Source organism: Stenella coeruleoalba (assembly GCF_951394435.1).
Source record: "Stenella coeruleoalba genome assembly, chromosome: 10".
NCBI lineage: Eukaryota > Metazoa > Chordata > Mammalia > Artiodactyla > Delphinidae > Stenella > Stenella coeruleoalba.
In genome coordinates, this window is record NC_137156.1 from 45,729,555 (window position 1) to 45,752,174 (window position 22,620).

At 40.4% G+C, this 22,620-nt stretch overlaps 1 protein-coding gene across 9 annotated transcripts in view; it reads left to right on the forward strand.

Moving 5' to 3' along the window:
- The window catches only part of PRIM2 (DNA primase subunit 2), a 278,733-nt gene that overhangs the window by 140,693 nt on the left and 115,420 nt on the right, over positions 1-22,620 (forward strand). For all 9 annotated transcript variants that reach the window (XR_013830222.1, XM_079934631.1, XM_079934630.1 and 6 more), the window contains one exon: positions 20,285-20,352. Coding sequence is in view for 8 of the 9 variants with exons in the window: in XM_079934631.1 (XP_079790757.1) it covers positions 20,285-20,352 (68 nt within the window). In the remaining variant the exon portion in view is untranslated. The remainder of the gene's footprint in view (positions 1-20,284; positions 20,353-22,620) is intronic.

Consider the following 22,620-nt stretch of genomic DNA (forward strand, 5'->3'; position numbering starts at 1 on the left):
GCTGCAGAGCAAGGGTGCTGGAGAGGAAGAAGCAAGATGAGAGGGCACCGCCCTAGGGACAGCGTCAAGAGACAGGAGGAGGCATTGTCTCTGCCTGGGTCCGTCTTTCGTGGACCCAGGAGGAAAGGACGAGAAGGATGTGCCACATACAGAGATTTTTTGAGCAGGGAGATTGGGGCCAAGTCAGATGGCCACCTTGATCCTCTTAGGAAAGTAGATTGTTTTTTTGTAAGACATTTTGGATGATTCCAGATTATTCATTTTGTAAACTGTGGTTTTGATTAAAGCCTCGGGATATGAACACAATACAGTCTTTCATTAAATGTTTAAACAGCAGCAGCAGCAAAAAGAAATGCCTGCAACATAAACAATATATCTTATAATTCTATCAGTGGGCTGGTTTTAAAAGGGACACACAGATGTCTACCTGTATATCTTAGAAATTATATTTAACAAAAATATTACGGTGAACATGAAAACACGCTAATCACATATGATACATAGCTTAAAAAACCCCCACCTAAATCAAAGTTTATGACTGTCAGATAAACCAGAAGCTAGGATTTCCTAGTGAAAATCCTGGTGGAGGAAAGGATTGCTAGCAAAAGGCAGTGTTAATATTGACTGAATTCAGTGTAGATTATGACGTTCTGTGGGCCTGGAAAGCAAAAGAAGGAACAGAATGGGATAAGAGAATGGGAACAGTGAAGGCGATTCTGTTTGCTGTGTTGCATGTAGGGCTTTTGATTGGGGAGGCACTGGTTGTTGGCGGTACAGCATCATCCATCACTGAGGCTTGGTGTTTCATCCAGCAGAAGTACCTTTGTTGTAAAATGAAATATTTATTTTCTTTGAAACGTTACATAACTTACAATGCAGTGTGAGCTAGTACTGAACAGAGGCACAAGAAGACAATTTAATTGTGATGTAGAAGTAGTAAAAAAAAAAAAAAAGTAAATAAATGAAGTGGCCTGAGTTTGACACTTAAGTGACTAAGATATTAAGTAGTTCTGATGTCATTAAAATATTATTAGGCTTTGTATCATTTTATTTACTGATTTAACAGTACCTCATGGTATTTCAAATACTCTATCCTATGATTGTTGGTTGCTATTAATAGTTAAAAATTTATTTACTTCATTCTGCTTATTCACAAACAATATTTTGACCTTGTTTGAGTTTAAATAGATTTAAAAGCTTTAGAACATGGAAAATTAAAATCATGTTTTTCACTGGGATGATTGTACAAAATCTTTTTATAACAGATTCAGAAACCTGATACATTATAGTATTTACACAGATGTTCAGAAAGTAAATAATAGAGGCAGGGATTGTTGTAGGGATTATGCTGTCATTAGCTGTTGTAGTTGCTGTGCTGTTCTTGTTGTTCTAGAGTAAGAAGGCGTAGATACACGTCTCAAGTAAAAGTAGTTTGTTTGGGATGAGAAGACACATGGCTTCTTATCACCCTCAGGATAAAGAATCCCGATTCCTAACCATGATCTAAAAGCACAGTGTGGTTCCTGTCTGTCTGCTCAGTGTCATTTTTTGAAATCCCGTTTCCTGATGGCTCACTAGCCGTTCCATCCTGTCCTTGTTTCAGGGCCGTTCTTGTTCTTCCTTCCCCTGGGACCGCTCCTTTCCAGCTTTCTGTGTTTACACTTGGACTTCAGGCATTTGTTCTTCCCTCACCCTGTAATGTTTTTCCCCAGATGTTTAGGTGGTTTGGGCCCTCACTGTATTCGGGTCTCTCTCCTCGGGTGTCATGTTCTAAGAGAAATTTTCCTGCCTGCAGTAGCCTGGACCTTCCAAGCCTTCCTCATCACCCCTCCCCTGGCCATTGTCATTACTGCACTTACTGTCCTGACCTTAAACTTTGTGTTTGTTTACTGTCTCCACCACCAGGGGGCAGGGACTTTGCCTTATTCATGGTTCTGTCCTTAGCACCTAGAACAGTGACCCATTATTGATGAGTGGATGGATCCTTGCCAATGAAGTTGTAAAGACATTTACTGTGGAGCTGGTGTTTTGGGGATATTTGACTAGTGGTTTAGCTGTGTGGGGTGATTAGTAGAAGGAGGCCCAGGTTCTGCGACCCTGTCACATAAGCTGGGAAATCATAGCTTCACATCCTTCTGGCCACGGTGGTTAGTCTAGGATATCTTTCCCCAAACTGAGCTGATAGGCAGAGCCTGGGCTCTGTTCTGTGAGGCCTGCTACTGCCCTGTTTGCTGTAGCTCTTCCTGAGATTCTCTGAGCTGCTCCAGCCTGGACTCCTTTTAACAGTTGCTGTTTTCCTCCTCAGGTGGTTAGACTTTGGTGTCTGTTCCTTGCCTTTGAGAGTTCTGCCTAATGTAGGTGGACAGAGACAGGTCCTGTAAATTAGTTCAGCGTTTGATGTTTGTAACCATTAATGTAGATCTGAGGATGGTCGATGGAAAGGGCTGGTAAGTATAGTGCTGTATTTTCTTGTTCTTTGAGTTTTAGGTCTCCAAGGCAGAATAGAAGATAGGAAAATGTTTAATCAGTATTTTGAGAACTCTTAGGTCATAGGAAATAGGAACGTCTGTAGTGGTCCACACATTACCGATCGCTAGAGAATTATCCATTTATTTGTTTATTTAGTTTATTTGGTAGGTATTTAATGAGTGCTTACTGTGTGCCGGACAGTTCCCTTACATGCCGAGGCTAGTTCATTCATTTGACAGAGTCATTTATTGAGTGTAAACTCTATGCTGCATTTATGGGGGCAGAGATGAGCAGCCCTCAAGGAGCTTGGAGTCCAGGAGAGGGAGAGTGACAAGCAAACATACACGTGTGCGAAGCACAGGAGGGAGTCATCAACTGTCAGGTTATGGCTGGGACAGATAGGAGATGTTTCCTGGGAGGCTTGTAAGGAATGGAGGGGGGTGGAGTGTGTAGAGGGACGAATGGAATCCACAGAACAGAGGCGTGGAGCTCCTGGAGCCTCCTGGACCAGTGCTGAGGATGGGGGTTCAGAGTGGCTGGAGCGCAAAGCCTCAGGGAGGAGGAGTGGGTGAGGGATGCTGCTAAACGAGAGGCAGGAAGAGGCAGACCACGCTAAGGGTGGTCTTGAAGGCAGGGAGGAGTCACTTACAAGATTTATTCAAGGGAAAAGCAGAGCACGTTATGCCTATCGCTGGTACGACAAAGGGGAGTGAGTATAGGGTGGAGGTGCATGAGACTGGGGGCAGGAAGCAGGAGAGCAGACACCTGGAGCCTCCTGTTCTTATACTCATCCTTAGGGAGAGATGATAATTAAGAGACCCAGCCCGAGCAGAGACGTGAGATTTGGCTTCCAGAGGACACTGGGCGCCGTGGACACGTTCCTGATGTGTCCAGTGAATGTGACATGGCCAACTTCCCCAGCAGTTGTATTGTCTTTATAACCCAACCAGTCATATTTCACACTGAGTGACAAACCTGTGCAACAAACCTGCACATCAGAAATGAGATCTTGGAAAACACTAGAACACCAGCATTATTTCACTGAGTGAAACAGCTTGGTCTGGTGAGGTGCATGTCAGGGGAAAATGGATCAAAATTGAGTAGATACTCAACAGATATTTCTGTGGTTGATTATTTATATAAAAGTTGCTGGAGCCATAATCTCTTCTTCCCCCCACATAGAGGATACATTTAATTTCTTCTAGTTAGAAGCATAAGGATTTTATTCATATTCCCCAAATAAAGCATTTCAGAAAAACTTGTTTATTGAGTGGCAGAAGCACTTAATATTTATTTTTGTGACATTTATTTAGCCATTGAATTTTTAGTCATTGTTGCATCAGAAAAGCAAGGTAAAAGATCACTAGTGAAGTTCTGACAATTCTGCTAGAAAGTTACAACAAAAATGTCTTCTAATCAGCTTAATAGTAAATTTTAATTGGAACAAACGTGCAACTTGGTTTTGAATCAGTGTCTTCAAGTCTGCCCTCTTCTATGAAATGTTCACATAGTAAAGATGGACAAGAAGGTGGAAACTAGTGTAAGAGAGACATAATCTAACGTGTTTCAAGGTGTCCATGTGTATTTTTATTAATGAATGTATATGTATTTCTTTTTAAGGAATTGTCTAGTTTGGGGATAATATTGTAGAAGAAATGTAGAAATGTGTATCATGTTTGGGGCTGAGTTTATTTGATCAATGAAATTTGGAACCTAAAGTAATTATTTTTATGGTACTATAAGCACTGTGTTCAGAAATAATGAGAAGCTGATACTTTGTGGAGGTGGCATTTTACTAAAAACCATATAGTAATAAATATATATATATATATTTTAAAGGAGTAGATTGGATCCATTGGGAATTGAAATAATTTGAGAAACCAGTAAATGTACTCTTAGGGTAATTGCCTCAAGAGTAAGCATATTAACTCTGAGTGAAGCTTGTCAATTTATTTGAAATAATAGAAGTAATAATAATGGTGATGGTGGTAGTTTTAGTAGTGGTTAATAGTAGTAACAACTAGTACTAGCTCTTAGCATGGAGCCTGTTGTTTTGCACAGTGCATATTTGCTGAATAAATAATTGAAGGCATTTATTATATATAACATACTATATTATATATCTATAAGTTTCTTTCATTTATTATTTTTAGTTCTTACAGTAGCCATGTGAAATAGGAACTAGTCCCCTCATTTTACAGATGAGGAAGTTGAGGCCCTAAGGAATTAAATAATCACTTCAAAGTCGTAAGCTAGTGAGGGCTAGGATTTGAATCCAGGCATGTGTGACTTGAAGCTCAGGTGCACACTGTTCACTACTGTGTTCCTCCTGCCTGATTTCCCCTTTCAGCCCCACACACATTAAAGTCCTAGTGTGTAACCCTGAGGTTGGAAAGGAGGATCCACTAAGACAGAGGCCAGTGATGGTGTGGTGTTGCTACTGGTGGTGTTTGGAATCCTGGTGGCTCAGTGTTCCTGGGACTAATTGCCTCGGTGGCATTTCCTGTCTCTCCCCTTCCCCCCTCCCCACCCACCTCCCCTCCCCACACCCCCCCCATCATCTTCAGTGTAATGTGAATGAGGACAGTGGTTGTGGGTCAGCTCCGGGGTTTATACAATAGGGTTTCAAGGCTGTGCCTTTTAAAGCAGAAACTGTGGTTAGCTAAAAAGTAGAATATAGGTTCAAGTCACCTGTAATTTTACTGAAAAATCTGTGATTCTGAGAGTATGTTTGTACTTGGAGCAAGTGACACATGTTACCACCTCAGATGAGGAGTCCTGCCTGGTAGAGGGGAGCACAGGCATCACCCAGGAGGTCAGCCCACTGTGGCCTGCAGGTGTCAGCGTCACCAAAAAGGCACTACTCTCACAGCTGGCATGAAACAGCACTTACCCACGTGGAGAGGATGCAGGGCAGGGACGGCTTCAGCAGTGCACAGGGCCCCCCCAGGCCAGCGGGGTTGCAGGAAGGTGGTTTGTTTGTTCCCCTCTGTGCTGCGGGCAAAGGACCTGTCCCCTCCTGCCCGCTGCATCGGCAGTGGGCTTGGCCAGGTGTCACCTGACACACAGGCTTGAGCAGAATGAAAAAGTACACCTCAGACCCAGAGCAGGGAGAGAGATTCCCAGGAGAGCGGTGAGCATCGCGGGCTGTGACAGCTCATCCTCTCCTAAGGAGATGTTCCAGCCCGAGACTTAACTCTTACGTGGCTGCTCAAGGGGTGACAGCTTCCCAGCGATGCTTATGTTGTGCCAGAAATATCTCAGGGGTGGAGATGTGTTGTTGGCATTAGTCTGACAACTGGATTAGAGGTTTGTTTGTATTTTTAACTGAGCGTGTGTCCTGCTTTAAAAGCCTTAGATTTATACTGTGTCATCAGTTATCCTTACAGATAATCCTGTTTTCTAGTATTTTACCAGTTTCCTAAACTGTAGCACAGGGAGTTCATTGCTTTGCTCAGTTACTTGATACTCTGTCAGGACGGAGAGGGAACGTGGGCTGTTGGCTCTGTTTCCCAAAACTAACCATGGAGACACTGCAGACGTAAGAGGAAAGCCTGGATCTCAGGAAATAATTAAAATAGCCATGAAAACTCCAGGGGTGGGGAGGCTGCTATGGGTTGGTGTGCGTGTATAGGTGGTTTAGCCTTGGATATAGGGTGGCCTGAGGACTCAGGAGAAGATGCATTGTTTTACGGTTTTTCCTTTCAAGTTTTGTTTTTGACCTGACTTTTTCCAGTGGCTTGAAACAGTGACTGCCTGCCCGTCTGCTCCAGAAATTGATGTGGGTAGGGTGCTGTCAGGGCCGCACAGGGGCCCTGCTGGGGTGAGGAGCTGAGAAAAAACAGGTCCCAGCCAACCAGCAACCCCAGGGCCCTTGTTCCTCCTGGGGCTTGAGGATTGCATGGAAATTGCCTCCTCCCGGTGCTGCTGCTTTTAGAGTTCAGTAGCTAAATAATCCTTTCCAGTAAACAGAAGTGGTCAAGAGTGGTTATTTGGTGCCTGTGGCTAATCCCTCCTCCCCCTTCCTTCTCAAATTCACAGGGAGGGATAGGACTTGAGTTTGGGCCATTTTTCACAGGTTTCCAGATCTATTAGCTCATATCCTTTGGTGAATATGACCTCATAGCCCAAAATAATTAGACACATGAAGATACAACTACTATTGAAAACATAAAAAGATAAACTGAATGGTGTATGCTTCATGAAGTAGAATCATTAGAACAGATGGATTAATAACGTAAAATAAACGTAATACATATATTCAGTGATAAAAGGAGGATACTTAGTATTAAGAAGGAGCAAGAAGTCATAAAAAGAACGAAGTGGAAATACTAGATATGACAGATACAGTAGTTGGAGTTACAGAACTTAATAAATCAGATAAACAAGATGGATACAAGTGAAAAATGAATTATTGAACTTGAAGGAATTCTGAAGGCAGAGGAAAAGCAGGGATAGAAAATAGCAAGTAAGCTAAGAAATATGGAGGCGAGACATAGTGGTGCCAACATTCAAAGAATAGAATTCCAGAGGGGAGAAAAGAAACTGGCAGAGAGAAGAATATTTGAAGAACTAATGATGGTAAATTATTCAGAATTAAGAAAGAACAAAGACTTCAGATTGAAAGGACTAATAGAATACCAAGGAGGAAAGATAAGAAAAACCCACATCTTGGTAGATTAGTGAAATTTAAGAATATCGTAGCCAAAGAAACCTAAAAACTTTTGGAGCGAAAGAATAGATTATCCACAAATTAAGATGAATTAGAGTAAGTTATCTTTTAAGCCCTGAGGTTCTCGGTTATTCTGCATATGTGAAGTGAGGGAAATCATCTCTATAATATATAATTTAAAACTTGGAAAATAAATTCATTAATTCATACTGTATCTGATAAAGTATTTCTCAGTGTAATAAGGGACATATTTTCTCTATAACCTTCCTGCTTGAAAAAATATTTTCAATATGTAATTTTATGATTTTGTATAAATATTTGGGAGAAGTTGCTGTTGTTTTCATTAAAGAGATACATTTCTCCTTACCTTTTTTTTGTGTGTGTGGGGGTTATAGTTCTGATTTATCTCCTATTGGGGCATGCACAAAATGTGTTTTTGCGACCACATGTAAGATGGATGATTTTCTGTTTCTAATGATTGCATGTGACACTAGTGATTTTCAGTTACTCTTCTTCATGCTCCAAGATTTAAATTATTTAAATAGCATGTTATTACTGCTTGTGCTGGTACCAGAAAGAAGTCATATTCACCTTTGGTTCAGAAATCCCCTGTCCAGTAGAAATAAAATGTGATCCACGTATGTAATTTAAAAATTTCTGGAATCCACACTAAAAAGGTTTTAAAAGAATGAGATTAATTTTACTGTCTTTTATTGAACCAGTATTTCAACATGTTATCAATATACAGAATTTTTAGTGAGCTATTTTACATTCTTCTAGTTTTTAAAAATTTGGTACATTTTTTTTTTTTTTTTTTTTTTTGGCGGTACGCGGGCCTCTCACTGTTGTGGCCTCTCCCGCCGTGGAGCACAGGCTCCGGACACGCAGGCCCAGCGGCCATGGCTCACGGGCCCAGCTGCTCCGCGGCATGTGGGATCTTCCAGGACCGGGGCACGAACCAGTGTCCCCTGCATCGGCAGGCAGACTCTCAACCACTGCGCCACCAGGGAAGCCCTGGTACATGTTTTACAGCGCATCCCAATTTGGACTGGCCACATTTCAAGGACTTAATACCACATGTGGCTGGTAGCTACCATCCTGTCAGTGCATCCCTACAAAAATGATGGCTCAATATTCTGAGAATTGTTGGGTGACTTCAGAGCTTCTTGCAAGGCTTCAGTTGTATTAAGGGATCTTAGACCTTGGTGGTCCTGTAGCAAGTGACACTTGTATCTATAATTGTAGCTGATAATAAAAAGGAGCACTAAAATTGCAAGACATTGATTGCTGTAGTTTTCAGGGTAGAAATTTTGTTAAAACACAATCTACAGAATGTTCTGAGAATGGCTGACTGGTTCTGCAGCTTTTTATTTTCTCTTTTCTTTTTTTTTTTTCTTTTTGCGGTACGTGGGCCTCTCACTGTTGTGGCCTCTCCCGTTGTGGAGCACAGGCTCCGGATGCGCAGGCTCAGCGGCCATGGCTCATGGGCCCAGCCGCGGATCTTCCTGGACCGGGGCACGAACCCGTGTCCCCTGCATCAGCAGGAGGACTCTCAACCACTGCGCCACCAGGGAAGCCCAGTTCTGCAGCTTTATTTCCTGTGTCCAGGTAGTTCTACCTGGATGTCTAACAGCCAGTTCAAACTTAACATGGGCAAAACTGAACTCTGACCTTTCCTTCTAGATTTGCCCCTGCTGTATTAGTGACAAGCATCTTGGTTCTCTCCTGGCATAGGGGCCAACAGCTCTATCGTTGACTTCTAGCTAGAAAGTTGGTGAAAATTCATAGTCTACTGTTGCAGATGTCCAGTTGCCTTAAGTCTTTCATTGCCTATAATTTTATGATGATGTATCTTTAATGAAAAAAGTCTGCTGAGGACTTTTACATAATGTTAATATCACTTAAAAAAAGTTAAACTCAATGGAGATTTAAGACAAATATATGTGTTTTTCAGTCATTGACTTTTAAATTTGTCAGCTGTGTGGTAGTACACATGCCAACACTATTGAAGCATCTTAGTAGGACTGATTATAGTTTATGCTGGCATTCATGAACATTCGATTAAAATGAACAAACTGAGGGGGAAATGTAAGCAAGGCACAAATAGCAGAACAGAAAAAAAACAAGCTTTGCATTTGGTGAACTGTGCTTTGTCTAGGGGATCTTGTGGCTGTTCATTCGGAACATTTTATTGGAGAAAGTAAACTTTAAGAAATGTAAGATGCAAATCTCTCTCTCACCCCAATTGTATAACTGTTGTCGACTCTTTAATTGCAACAAAATGAGTTTTTACTTAAGCATTGACTGCTTCAAGGTAATACTGATTTTGATTTGGGCCTTTCTGTGTGTAGTGAATTTTTTTTTTTTTTTTTTGGCTGCATTGGGTCTTTGTTGCTGCGTGCGGGCTTTCTCTAGTTGTGGCGAGCAGGGGCTACTCTTTGTTGCGGTGTGCGGGCTTCTCATTGCAGTGGCTTCTCTTGTTGCGGAGCATGGGCTTTAGACATGCGGGCTTCAGTAGTTGTGGCACGTGGGCTCTACAGCGCAGGCTCAGTAGTTGTGGCACACGGGCTTAGTTGCTTCGCGGCATGTGGGATCTTCCCGAACCAGGGCTCGAACCCGTGTCCCCTGCGTTGGCAGGTGGATTCTTAACCACTTCACCACCAGGGAAGTCATGTAGTGAGATATTTTGGAACTAACATTGCCTGCAGGTTTTTGTTCCCTTTCCCCTTTCCTAAGATATGTAGTAAAGTGTGAAGATGTCAGATATAAAGGATGGCTGTTGCTCAGACTTGTCCTTTGCTTATCTGGTTATCCATCAAACACTATCAACCTGTTCGTGCCAGGAAGTGTGAAATAATGTCATTGGAAAGCGGTCGGTCAAATGTATGTCATGGTCTTTTAAAAGTCTCAACTAGCTGTTCTGATGTGAAAGGATGTTTTACAAATATGCTGTGCTAAAATGATTACTCTTACGAGATGTATCTTTAAACATGCTTACTTTACCCCCCTCTTGATTTCATTCCTTGGTGCTTTGGGCTAGATTAAGGTGCACGTAATCACAGTATGTATGTCACCATGGTCTGGAATCCACACCCTAGACAGCTTGCAGGGGAGTGTCTATCACTCAAACGGCAGCTCATAACTTTGCCCTGTCAGGACGATAGGTGCTTGTTATGATAGCCACATTATTTTTAAAAACCTTCTCCAGCTAAACCAGCAGGGAAGGATTCTTTCAATTTTCAGACCAGCATTTCTTCTTTACCACAGACTCTACTTACTGTCTCCAATTTTTTAAATAATAGAAAAAGTCATAGCCTAGGAAGGAAATAAGGAGTAAAAAAATTTTGACCTTTCTTAGGAAAATGGAGTTTTGCTTGCAATTTTCATTTACTGGTGATCTAAATTAACTATGAATGGCTTTATATTTTTCTATTAATAAATTAAATTTAGGGGTTTGGGTTGGTGTTCTTAAGGGGATTTGAAATGTCTGAGTTTAGAAATGAGAAGACATCAAGCATCCAGGTTGCTACTTGTGATAATTCTTAATTTTGAAAAAAAAAAAAAAGGAAGAAAGAAAAGAAGAGGATTTGGGGTACTCTGTTGTGTTGGTTGAAACATTTCAAAATACAATTACTTCATTTTCCTTCATACTTCTTCAGTTGTAGTGAGTTTTGTCTCCAAATTTACGGTGAATTATTTTGAAAATCATCTTATCTGATGGTGGAGTGCTGAGGTGGAAAGTCCAGTTGGCATTGTTTAAATCTCCTTATCACAGTAAAGACATTATACTTCTCTATTGCCTTCTAATAATGAGTGGTGGTTATTCATATTTATGTCCTAGTAATGGAAAAAAATATTTTCTGTTCTGATTTGTTTTAAATATAGTGATAAGAAATTTTATAATCATAGGGCAAGGCAAAACCTTCTTGTCTGTGCATTATTGAAAGCTGGTCAAATATTTTAAGAAGCTCTTTTCAGAAGGGCTTAAGTGTAGAAATTCTTAAGTTCTTTTAATTTAAATTTAAATTCTTAAATTCGTTAAGTAGAGGAACAAAATTCTATAATAGTCCTACTTATTTTTAAAGGAAAACTGTAAGACTTATTCATGGATAGAGAAAATAGCTTAAATTTCAACCGAATTGAATGAAGCCAACAATAGTGCAAAATTTGATTATTTCAGGTTAGGGAAGTAAACTGAGAGTGAGATGTGGAGGCACGCTGGGCTGTTTGCACCGAACTGGAAACATTTACTTCTACAAAAGCAGGGTCTTTATCAAGGAAGGAGTCCAGGTGCTCTGAGCTGACTGAGAAGAGTAGGTCACAGAAGCAAGGAGAGGCAGCTCTAGTGCTCAGTAGTGAATGCCTTCTGCAGCGCGCGTTAACATTCTCATGTGGAGGTATGCTGTGAGCCATCTGGGCTGCCATCCTAGAAAATACATGGAAGTTCAGCTGTGGGTAGAAGTAGAGTTGTTTTTAATCATCTCCAGCCCTCCGGGTCTTCAAGTGCATGCTCAGGGACTGTGTTCTGTCACCCAACAGTGCCTGTCAGTAAGGCTGTAATGACAGTCCTTGTCCACCCCTGTCGCTCCACTCCTCCGGGCCCTGTCTCCATGTCCAAGTGCTCATGAAAGACCAAATCAAGGGAAAAAGAGTTGTCATAGAAAAATGAAAGTACTTACTCATACATATCTTCTGTGTGTCTCTTCACCTGGTAGTTAAATATAATTGTGGGTCCTTTGACATTAATTTCAGATTATTTAATAAATTAATGTTAAAGGATTAAATACAACAAACAGAAAAGGAATAGTTTCATTCTGGAAAACCCAGATAAGTATACTTCTTACATTAAATAAGTTGACAAATGTAAATTTAGGTAAATATGGTAGAGATGTTTTGGGAGACAAAAATGATGAAAGAAAATATGGTAATAATGAATAAGGAACATTAGAACTTCAGTTATTGCCTCACAGATTTATTAAATGGATGGAAAAGATATATGGCGGAAACAAATGTCCGGTCTATCCCTCTATAATTGTGATAGTTACATGAAGTGACACAGGACTTGGCCAGTGAAATGTAGCAGGAGCCAGAATCATCTCAGCCAATCCCCTCATCCCAAATGTACCAGCAGAGACTGCTTTCAGGGGGACTATAAGGAGTAAAAGTGTGGTCATGTGTTTTCTAAAGCTATAAGATGGCAAAATCTATGGGATTATACATCTTTGGGCATATATAAAGTATGTATAGCACAATGGTGCTGTTTTACTCAGTGGTAAAATAAACATTTTTATAGTAAAACTAAGAAGGACATGTTCTAGAATCAAGTATAAATGTGGGGTAAATTTTTACGATAAATACTAAAATATTAAGGCATAAAGGTCACTGGTTCCCTGGTGCCTTTGGCTGAATAGTTCTTGAAGCCCCTGATGTGCCTCAGGGGTAATAACCCTTTTAGAGAACGTTGTAGAATTGGAGTCTGTGTAGAACTCCTAGCAGAATGCTCTGCATTTAGTAAAAACACGAGGAACGCAGGTCGTGTTCCTGCCACTCTCATTCCCACACAAAACAGCGGTCCTTTAAGAGGACAAAAGATCGACAATTCAGTCTCTTGGGTGCCAACATGTTGAATTCCACTTGCCAGATCTCGGTTTTGCTTGTGAGAAGTCTCATTGTGAAACTGCTTACTATAGTAGTTTAAGAACTTGGTACTCAAATTATCAGAGTATACTAGAAGTAAAATGATTTTATGGGTGTTTAACTCTAAGGGAGAAAATTCAGCGATCCGTGTACATTTAGCACCACGTATCTCTTCATTCCTTTTTCCCTTGCTCAAGTAATTGTTTTGCATTTTTAAATGATGTAGAGCATCGTTAAAGTGCTTAGCTTAGCCTTTGAATAACAAGCTTTTTTTCACACCATAGGTTTCATGATCAGAAATCAGCCCTGGGATGTCTGCTTGCACTATTCCCAGGTTTACTCTCTCAGTTCTTTGTATCATCCAGACCCCTGAACTGGAAATACCTTGTTAACTCTGCATTGCTTAATATTCTTTGTTAATTAAACTACTTGGGCATGTTTAGAGCTCAAGTGGAACGTATGCATTTTGCTTGACAACGTTGTTGGCTGGTGTTTAGAGCCCATGTACTAGAAATCATGTTTGTGGGCAGCTGGTAGAGAAAGATCCATGTGCCAAAGCATTGCATGATGAAACCAGCTCTGTTGTGAAGATCCAGTGAAATGATGTGTCTGAGCCCGAGGAAAACCGGAAAGTGCTGTAGGCATCTGAACATGAAACCAAGGAACAAATTGGGTTCCAAGAGCAGGACGAATAGAATGTGGATTCTCACTGTTTGGGATTTGTAATTGGGGTCCATTGCTATTATAAGAAAATGCAGTTCACAAAGACTCAGGATTTTCTGTTGTTAAAATCAATGAAGTTAAAAGAGCAGCTGCTTGTAAAAGTTAATTTTACTTGACATCTGCCAGTCCCAGTAATAAAAGAGAGCATTCTGTGGAACATCCTGTTCTCTATAGAACTGTATCTTTTTGTTACTATGAGGTCTTGGTTAAAATAAGTTGTTGCCTTTTGGTTTCAAAGGTTATTTTCTCGACCTATAAATTGTGTGTCTCTTAGACTATATACATGCTAAGGCATATATATGGAATCTAAAAAAAGAAAAGTGGTACTGATGAACCTAGTGGCAGGGCAGGAATAAAGATGTAGACATAGAAAATGGACTTGAGGACACGGGGCGGGGAGAGGGAAGCTGGGGCGAAGTGAGAGTAGCATTGACATATATACGCTGCCAAATGTAAAATAGCTAGCTAGTGGGAAGCAGCAGCATAGCACAGGGAGATCAGCCCGGTGCTTTGTGACCACCTAGAAGGGTAGGATAGGGAGGGTGGGAGGGAGGCTCAAGAGGAAGGGGATATGGGGATTCACTTTGTTGTACAACAGAAACAAACACAGTATTGTGAAGCAATTATACTCCAATAAAGGTGTATTTAAAAATGAATATATGCATAAGCATGAATTGTGCATCTTCAATTTAGTAGAAAAGGGTTGGTGTGCTTGATGTTAAGTTGATACTCCCTGGCAGTTAGGAAGTGCCAGAGGAGCCATCTCAACTCCTGTATGAAGTGAGGAGAACGTAAAGACATTTTGAAAAGCATTCCCTATGTTTTTCTTTAAAAAACACACCTATCAGAAATTTGTCAGCCACACAAAAACCTGCACACAGATATTTTTAGCAGCTTTAATCCTAATTGCTAAAACTTGGAAGCAACCAAGATGTCCTTCAGGTGGTGAATGGAAAAAAAACTGGTACATCCAGATGAAATGAGCTATCAAGCCATGAAAAACATGGAGGAAGCTTCAGTGTTCGTTACTGAGTGAAAGAAGCCAGTCTAAAAAGGCTACATCCTGTATGATTCCAACTCTGTGACATTCTAGAAAAGGCAGAACTATGGATATAGTAAAAAGATCAGTGGTTACCAGAAATTAGTGGGGAGGGAAGGATGAATGGGTGGAACACAGAGATTTTAGGGCAGTGAGACTGTTCTCTGTGATACTGCAGTGGTGGGTAAATGTCATTATGTGTTTGTCCAAACCCATAGAACGTACAATAGCAAAAGTGAACCCTCTGTAACCCTAGGTAAACTCTGGACTTTGGGTGCTAATGATGTGTCAGTATAGGTTCATCAGTTGTAATAAACGTACCAATTTCATGGGGGTATCAGGGAGGCTATGCATGTGGGGGGCAGAGGGTGTATGGGAAACCTTGTACCTTCCTCTCAGTTTTGCTGTGAACCTAACTAAAACTGCTCCAAAAAATAAAGTCTGTTAAAAATAAAAAGGAAAAAAAACCCAAACCAGAACAAAACTACCTAAATTTGGAGTCTTTGTGAATGGATATGAATGCCCTACCCTAATATCACCGGAAGAGTCTATTCTGCTTTGAGTGGAAGAAGATTATATGAAAAAAAGGGTCTGCCTTGTGCTGATCACCTATCTCGGATTTCTTTTAAGGCACAGCTTTGATAGGAGTGCACGTGGTCATTCCTCCTGGGTTTGTAAGGAAGCTGAAGTGAGTGGTAGAGGGTGAAAACACCAGAGAACAAAATGGAGCAATATTTTCGAAGTGAGCATTGTTTTCCTGTCATTTTTATGTGTTTTAATTTAGCCAGTGTTGGGTGAGCAGTTCAGAGAGAAGGGATTTATTATTTTCAAATGAAGCCACTCTCTTGTTCTTCATTTTCAACTGATTGCATCACCCTTGTTTTCCACAGGTCTGCTGACTCTTTAAAAGCCGTTTTCTGTGTTCCTTACATGCTTATTAACTCCTTGTGTATTCTCGTTCCCTCCCTTCATGCCCATCATCTGAAGAGGGAAATCATAAAAAATTTTTTCTTACTATAGGCCCTGTTCACAAATATGACTTCACAATTGCCACTGGCTGGCAGCAGACTCTCCTTTAGGATTTTAAGAGCAACAGTCAGCCTCACAACTGGTGGCAGAGTGCTTTCCTCAGGGAACGTTTTTTTCAACGTTGTTCCAAGTGTGCGAGAAAAGAGTTAAATTAGAGGAGCTGCTGGTTGTATTCTCATTCTCTCCCTTCCTCACCCTTCTCTCTTCCTCCCTCCCTTCCCGCCCCCACAAACCTGTAATTGCATAAAATCAGTATTATTTTGGCAGAATTCCTCATTTCTCTCTCCCAGTGGGGAAGCACACACCCTGCAGGTCTCCAGGGCAGACGTTGCCATGGGTCCTGTACTCCCCTGGGTGGGGCTTGAATCCTGAGCTCTAAGCAGCACTGCCACTGACATTCCTGCCTTATGCACATTCCCTGGGAAACCCAGCCCTTCCATGGTGTATCCGCTGCTTGCTTGCTGATCACGCCTAAATCTACACCCTCAGCTCCATACCCTCTCCTGGGCTCTAAATCCATATATGTTTCGTTGCCCCTTGGATATTCAAAGGCACCTCAAATTCAGCATGCCTAAAACTAGGAATTTTCTTTCCTCTCTGGATTCTCCTCTTCCTGTGGCCACTGTATGGCAATTAATAGAATAGTCAGCCCACCAGATGTCCTCTGTCACTCCTTCTGTTGTGGGCATGAAGTTATGCGGAGGATTCCTCCTTATTTCCTTTCTTTTGCTGCTGCCTCGTTCTGGATCTTGGGTCTCTGGATGGCCCTCCTCCAAGCCATTCCTCTCCCTTTGAAAAAATCCCTCAGCCCTCCTTCCCTCCCTCCCCTGAACTATACTTCACACACAAATGTATGCAAAATAATGTAACAAACGCCCTTGTACTGACCTCCAGGATCATAATTCTAAAGGTTACTTTTTCCATGCTGATCTAATTTCAGCAGGACGTCTAGACATTGTTTTCTGTGTTTGCCTTACTCTTGAAAAGATCTCAGAACCCAGAATGCTGTACAGCCAGGCTTTTCCATTCTTGAGTAGATTAATTTTCTAATTGCTATTTGGGTTTCGTTTTCAAAACTTTACGTCCTTTTTGGGGTAGGAGTGTTTCGAGACAAATATTTTGGACTCATTTTCAAAATAACTTATCCACCAGAAACTGTAATAGTTAGCAGTAATATCTCACAAAGCATTTACCCCAGCACTTTAGTTTCAGCATTGTTATATAAACGACACAGTTTCTTTACCAGCCTCCGACTGGTTTCTGTGTGGCTTTTGCAGTGGCAGGTAGCTGTCCGTTGGGTCCTAGTCTTGCATGGGCTGTGTGTGCAGTACCTCGTGCTCAGGCCTGAAGATGCTGTTTCCTCAGGAGGAAACTACGAGGTGGGCCAGACACCTCCAGACTCGCTTTTACTTTTTGTGCCTTTGCATCTGTGTGGTATTTTTTTTTAATTTATTTATTTTTTAAATTTATTTTTGGCTGCATTGGGTCTTCGCTGCTGCACGGGCTTTCTCTAGTTGCGGCAAGCGGGGGCTACTCTTTGTTGGGTGCGCGGGCTTCTCATTCCAATGGCTTCTTTTGTTGTGGAGCACGGGCTCTAGGCGCGCGGGCTTCAGTAGTTGTGGCACGTGTACTCAGTAGTTGTGGCTCACGGGCTGTAGAGCGCAGACTCAGTAGTTGTGGAGCACAGGCCTAGCTGCTCCGTGGCATGTGGGATCCTCCCGGACCAGGGATCAAACCCGTGTTCCCAGCATTGGCAGGCGGACTCTTAACCACTGTGCCACCAGGAAAGCCCCTCATCTGTGTGGTATTTAATGTCATTAAAAGGATTATTAGTTGGAAAAATGCATTATTATTTTTTGTACACAAATATATGGCAAAATGCAAGATTTACTCAATGATAGTAATCTTTGAAATGAGATTTATTTAAGAATGAGTAGTTTATAATGCTGAAAAACAGCACAAACCTTGCATTGATTAATTCAGTGTGCTAGATGTATTGTTAATAATGAAAAGACGTCTTAAGAGCTCACCTCTGACCTCTCAACAATAAGAAATAAGGTACATTTTATGTCAACTTTTATTAATGTTACCATGAAACAGCCCTAACTCATACACCCCATTTAGGCTTTGCAGATGTAAACTCTGATAGATCTTCTTTCTCTTTCATTGTTAGTGATTTGTGTGTCAAGGACATTGTTGTATTTTCTATCAAAACAAAGAAACAACTAAGACATATCTGGAAACCAAAGTCTATTTAAACTAGACAAATACTCATTTCAGGTTGTAGAGGAAAGAAAGTCCTTAATGCTGAAAATCTTGTCATGACTGTGTATTGCTTTCTTGGAAGGCTGACAGTTGTGATTTATTAGTTTTGATTTAGATTTAGTTTTGCTCAAAGCAGGAATTTGAAAAGCTTTAGCTGTGAAAAGTATATAGATATTTTTTTTATGGTTATCAATTTTTTTACTGAAGTCTAGTTGGTTTACAGTGTGTTAATTTCTGCTGTACAGCAGAGTGATTCAGTTATATATATATACATTCTTTTTTAAAATATTTTTTTCCATTATGGTTTATCATAGAATATTGAATATAGTTATATGTGGAATCTAAGATATGACACAAATGAACTTAAATATAATTTTTTTCATCAATTAATGGAATTACACAGTTGCAAGTTTTTGGCCCCTCATAGCCTAGTGGATATAGTAGTAGCTACTTGGGCTCAGAGAGAAATTCCAGAAGAAATGATAGAGCCTGCAGTCCCTAAAATGAAGTTTATATTCTGTCAGCAAAAGGTCAGTAGACAGCTTTGCCACTTTAAAGAGCTTTGGAATAGCTTTATTATCTAATCTCCTTAACAGGAAGAGATGTGTGCTCTTTTTGAAAATGCTGATTGTTTATTCTTCTCAGTGATTCAAACTTGAAAATAAGGTGTGGGGGTTGGGAAGGGGTGGGGAGAGAATCAAATCGTTGAGTATATGTGTTCCAGAAACTGGGGTAGTGGCCCATTTCTTCCTGATCTGCTGCCACCATGTCTGTTGGAGATGGCTGAGCTGTCGTTCTGCACCATGTTTCAGAAATTCGGCCCAAGAGGAGGATTTTAAGAAGCTGTCTGATGAAAGAATTGGTGTGATGAAGTTAGCCTGAGAGCCTGAGGGAATTTTAAGTGGTTTTAATTTGGGGAGTGGGTAACTTTCATTTTGAAAATTTCACTCTGGCAAGACAAGAAGGGAGGGAGAAACATAGTGAGTGAAGATGCTATATCCACAGTTCAGGATAAAGGGAATGCAGGCTCAAATGGAGATAGGTGTACGATTGAGATATATTTCCAATGTGGAATGTAGAGACATTTAGGAGTATTTTGCTGGTGTTTCTGTTTGCTTGCTTTCATTCAGAAAACATGGGTTGATCAGAAATTGTGCTACACAGATTGACAGAAGTAACTCCTAGTCTGTCTGCTCCATTTTCAGAAAATTGACTTTTGAAATATCTAGATAAGTTATTTTAATCTTTTTAGAGCATAGCTCTGTTTCTGAGCCATGAAACCTCTTGAACAATGAAAATGATATTTTGTAAAGGGATTTGACGTTAGCAGATATAGGGTGTAGTAAAGTGTCTTGTTTATAAAACCTTTATAACATATGTCATGAAATACTAGACTTAACATTTCTCCGGGATACTGAGAATCTTCTGGTTGCACTAAATTGCAGCAGACTGTCTCATTTTATTGTCTTTTAAATTAATAACTGTTCACATGTATTGACTCACAAAATTGGGAATGTTTCTCTGTTATTACTAGATATGATTTAATAAAAATGACTTCATATTTGGCATTTTGGTCAACATTTTTTCACAAATATAGTATTTATTAGATGTTTTTAAAGTGACAGTTTTATTTGCATAACGTTGAAAATTAAGTTTGAATTAAATTAATTGATGAATTAGTTTTAATTAACAAAATAATTAGACAGGATACCCTATATAAAACCAAAGGATATCCTTCAGTTTCTTTTTTAGTCTTAGGAAGTTTCTCTTTTGTGAATTATCAAATGATTTATTAGTAGAATACAAGAACTATGTATACTTGAATCCAGAAGAAATCTATCCTTTACATTTGTTTTGGTGTTTTATTTAGGTGACTTCAAGGTATCTAATTACTTTGAATATTTTTAATTTCTTTGTTTCACATTCTTATAGTATAAGAGGGCTTTCTCAAGAACAGAGACAAATATAGAGATACACAGAGATAAGATTTTAATATTATTGCACTAAAGTATATCAGAGGCTCACATTCCATGATATACTGTCGACCTGACACACAGTATTGGGAAATAAGGCTTTGACTCTTACATTTTGTTTCCTAGATCCCCTGGGGGTCACATTTCAAAGTTAAGTACTTTGAGTTGCCTTGGTATGTTTATAAGATTTTCTTGGTTACTTTTTTTGCTGTACACAGGCCTCTCACTGTTGTGGCCTCTCCCGTTGTGGAGCACAGGCTCCGGACGTGCAGGCCCAGCGGCCATGGCTCACAGGCCCAGCCGCTCCGTGGCATGTGGGATCTTCCCGGACCGGAAGATCCGTGTCCCCTGCATCGGCAGGTGGACTCTCAACCACTGTGCCACCAGGGAAGCCCCGGGTCCTCATATTGCATGTAGTTCAGATAAGTTCAGTCTGAGGCGTTTGCTGTGGTTGCTCACCCCCTTCTCTGCTTTCAGTTAACAGCCAGGTCCTTGCCCGCTGTGCAGTCGGATGAGAGACTCCAGCCTCTACTCAACCACCTCAGGTAATACAAAGGCCCAGCCTGTCAAACTTGTAAATCCACCTGCATTACAGTGGTTAAAGCCTCTTTGATGTCTAAAAACTTTACAAAGCCTTTCTTTTTCTTTTTTCTGTCATTCTCTGATTTAAGTTGAAGTTCCTAGTGCAATGCTCTTGTTACCCTTGACTTCAGGGTACTATAGAAAGTTCTTTTAATTCTATAAAAGTATGTAGAACTGGTTGATAAGTTGAAGTTAAAATGAGTAGTGATGACTGAGTTCAGAAAGATCTCAAAGGAATGAGCTATTTGCTTAATTAACTGCGAGGCTAAGACAAACTATGGGAACCTGCACATATTTTGTTGGGGGTAGTTGAAGTAAGTTATATTTGTTTTCTAAATACAAAAATAATTTATCCTCATTATTTAAAAAACAAACTTTGAAAATACAGGAAAGGAGGAGGAAAAACCTATCATCACTATTCAGAAATAATACTGCTTTCCTCTGTGCTGTTTTAAAACTCAGTGTTATAATTATACTTTTATATAATTCACTATTTTTTTCATTTTTCTGTTACTAAAATCTGTCCACAAACATAGTTTTTCATGATTATATGATATTTTCTTGTATGAGTGTCCTATAGTATATTTATCATTCTTTGGGAAGCATTTAGACCATTTTTCATTCTTTTCACTAGTGTAAAAAATGCGGTATGTGAATCTTTATCTGTATTTTTGATTGTTTCCTTAGCATGGGTTTTCAGAAGTGGAATTTGTGAAAGCATATGAACCCTTTTAAAGATTTAAGTATATTTATTTCTTTTTCAAAAACCTTATTCTACTTGTGTTTTCATATAAGATCCCCCATGTTGCTGTACTCTGAACAAGAAGGGGCAGCTAAAACAGTTGCTAATTTAATAGGTTTACCATAGAGATACTGTTGGTATCATGTACTTTGCACTGATAATTATTAAGAATGATTTTAAATCATTTTGTTATCCATGTTTTTTGAGGTGGGATTAACTATCTTTGCCCATTTATTGATAGCATCTTTTGATTATTTGATCTTACATACTTTAGATATAAAGGATAGTGACTCTTATATTTGTTACAAACGTTTTTTTTTCTGAGAGTTTTTTATTATGTTACATTATCCAACATACCTACATTTTCAAGTTATATTCAGCCAAGCACCTTTAGTGTTTTCCTCTATGGTTTCTTTTTATTTTTTTGAAACCTAGAATGCTACGGCTCCTTCAGAAATTGGCATGGACGTTAATTTCCAGTGTCTTTCAGTGTTCTTCATTTTCCTCCTCCCCTGCCTCCCTGCTCCCTCTTTTCCTCCTCTCCTGTCCTCCTCTCCAGTTGGGGAGGGTGGGGTCCAGGCTAACACCTCACGGGGGACTGAGTAGCATGAGTACTGTACAGAGTTGTTAAATTTCTGAGAGCTCTGTGTTAGTGAGTCACTCCCCTGCCCCCCTCTCCTCCCAATCTCAGCCTGAGCATCTCCTTCTGGTGGCCTCTTATCTTTGCCCGATTTGCCCTCTCTATTTCACATCACTGCTGCAGTCATTCTATTATTCCTTGATTTAAAAGCATTCTGTCTCCTGAATTTCCCCCGGGATGAAGTGAGAACTTCTCAGCCTGGCAGATGAGGTCCTTCTGGAAGGAGCTGGCCTGGCCCTTTGGACTTTCTGTCAGTACTGACACCCTGACTTCTCCTGCCAGCAGGTGCCCTGAAGCTCCACCAGTGTGACATGCCCTTGCTCTCCTCAGTGCCCTTGCAGATAATTTCCTCCTGCCCGGAATGCTCTTTTCCCCTTCCTCCACCTCTGTGATTTGACTAATGTTGCTTGTTCTTGTTCGCCTCCTCTGATGAGCTCTCCCTGACCACTTGGTTCTCACCCTCCCTCCCCTGCCCCATCTCCCTCTCAGGTGTTTATTTGTGTTCCCGTAATACTGCCTGGCTCCCCATGTTACAGAACCTATGATATTGTTTCCTTGCCTGATTTCTCCATTATAGTATGAGCTGCTCCAGAGCTGCACAGTCCTTTTCATGATAGGTCTTCATTATGTGTTTTGTTGAATGAATAAATACGTGTTATACCAGTGATATTTTGTTGGTTTTTTTCTGCATAAAGTTTTTATAATTTATAATAATCATATTGTTACAGTTCTTTCCCCTATAAAACCATTGAGTCAGAAGACATAGACCTAAAGGGCTGGATCTCACATCTAGTCAGTGCTTGATTCTGTGAGATAATGATGGATTCTCCTTCCTCCACCCCAGTGCGG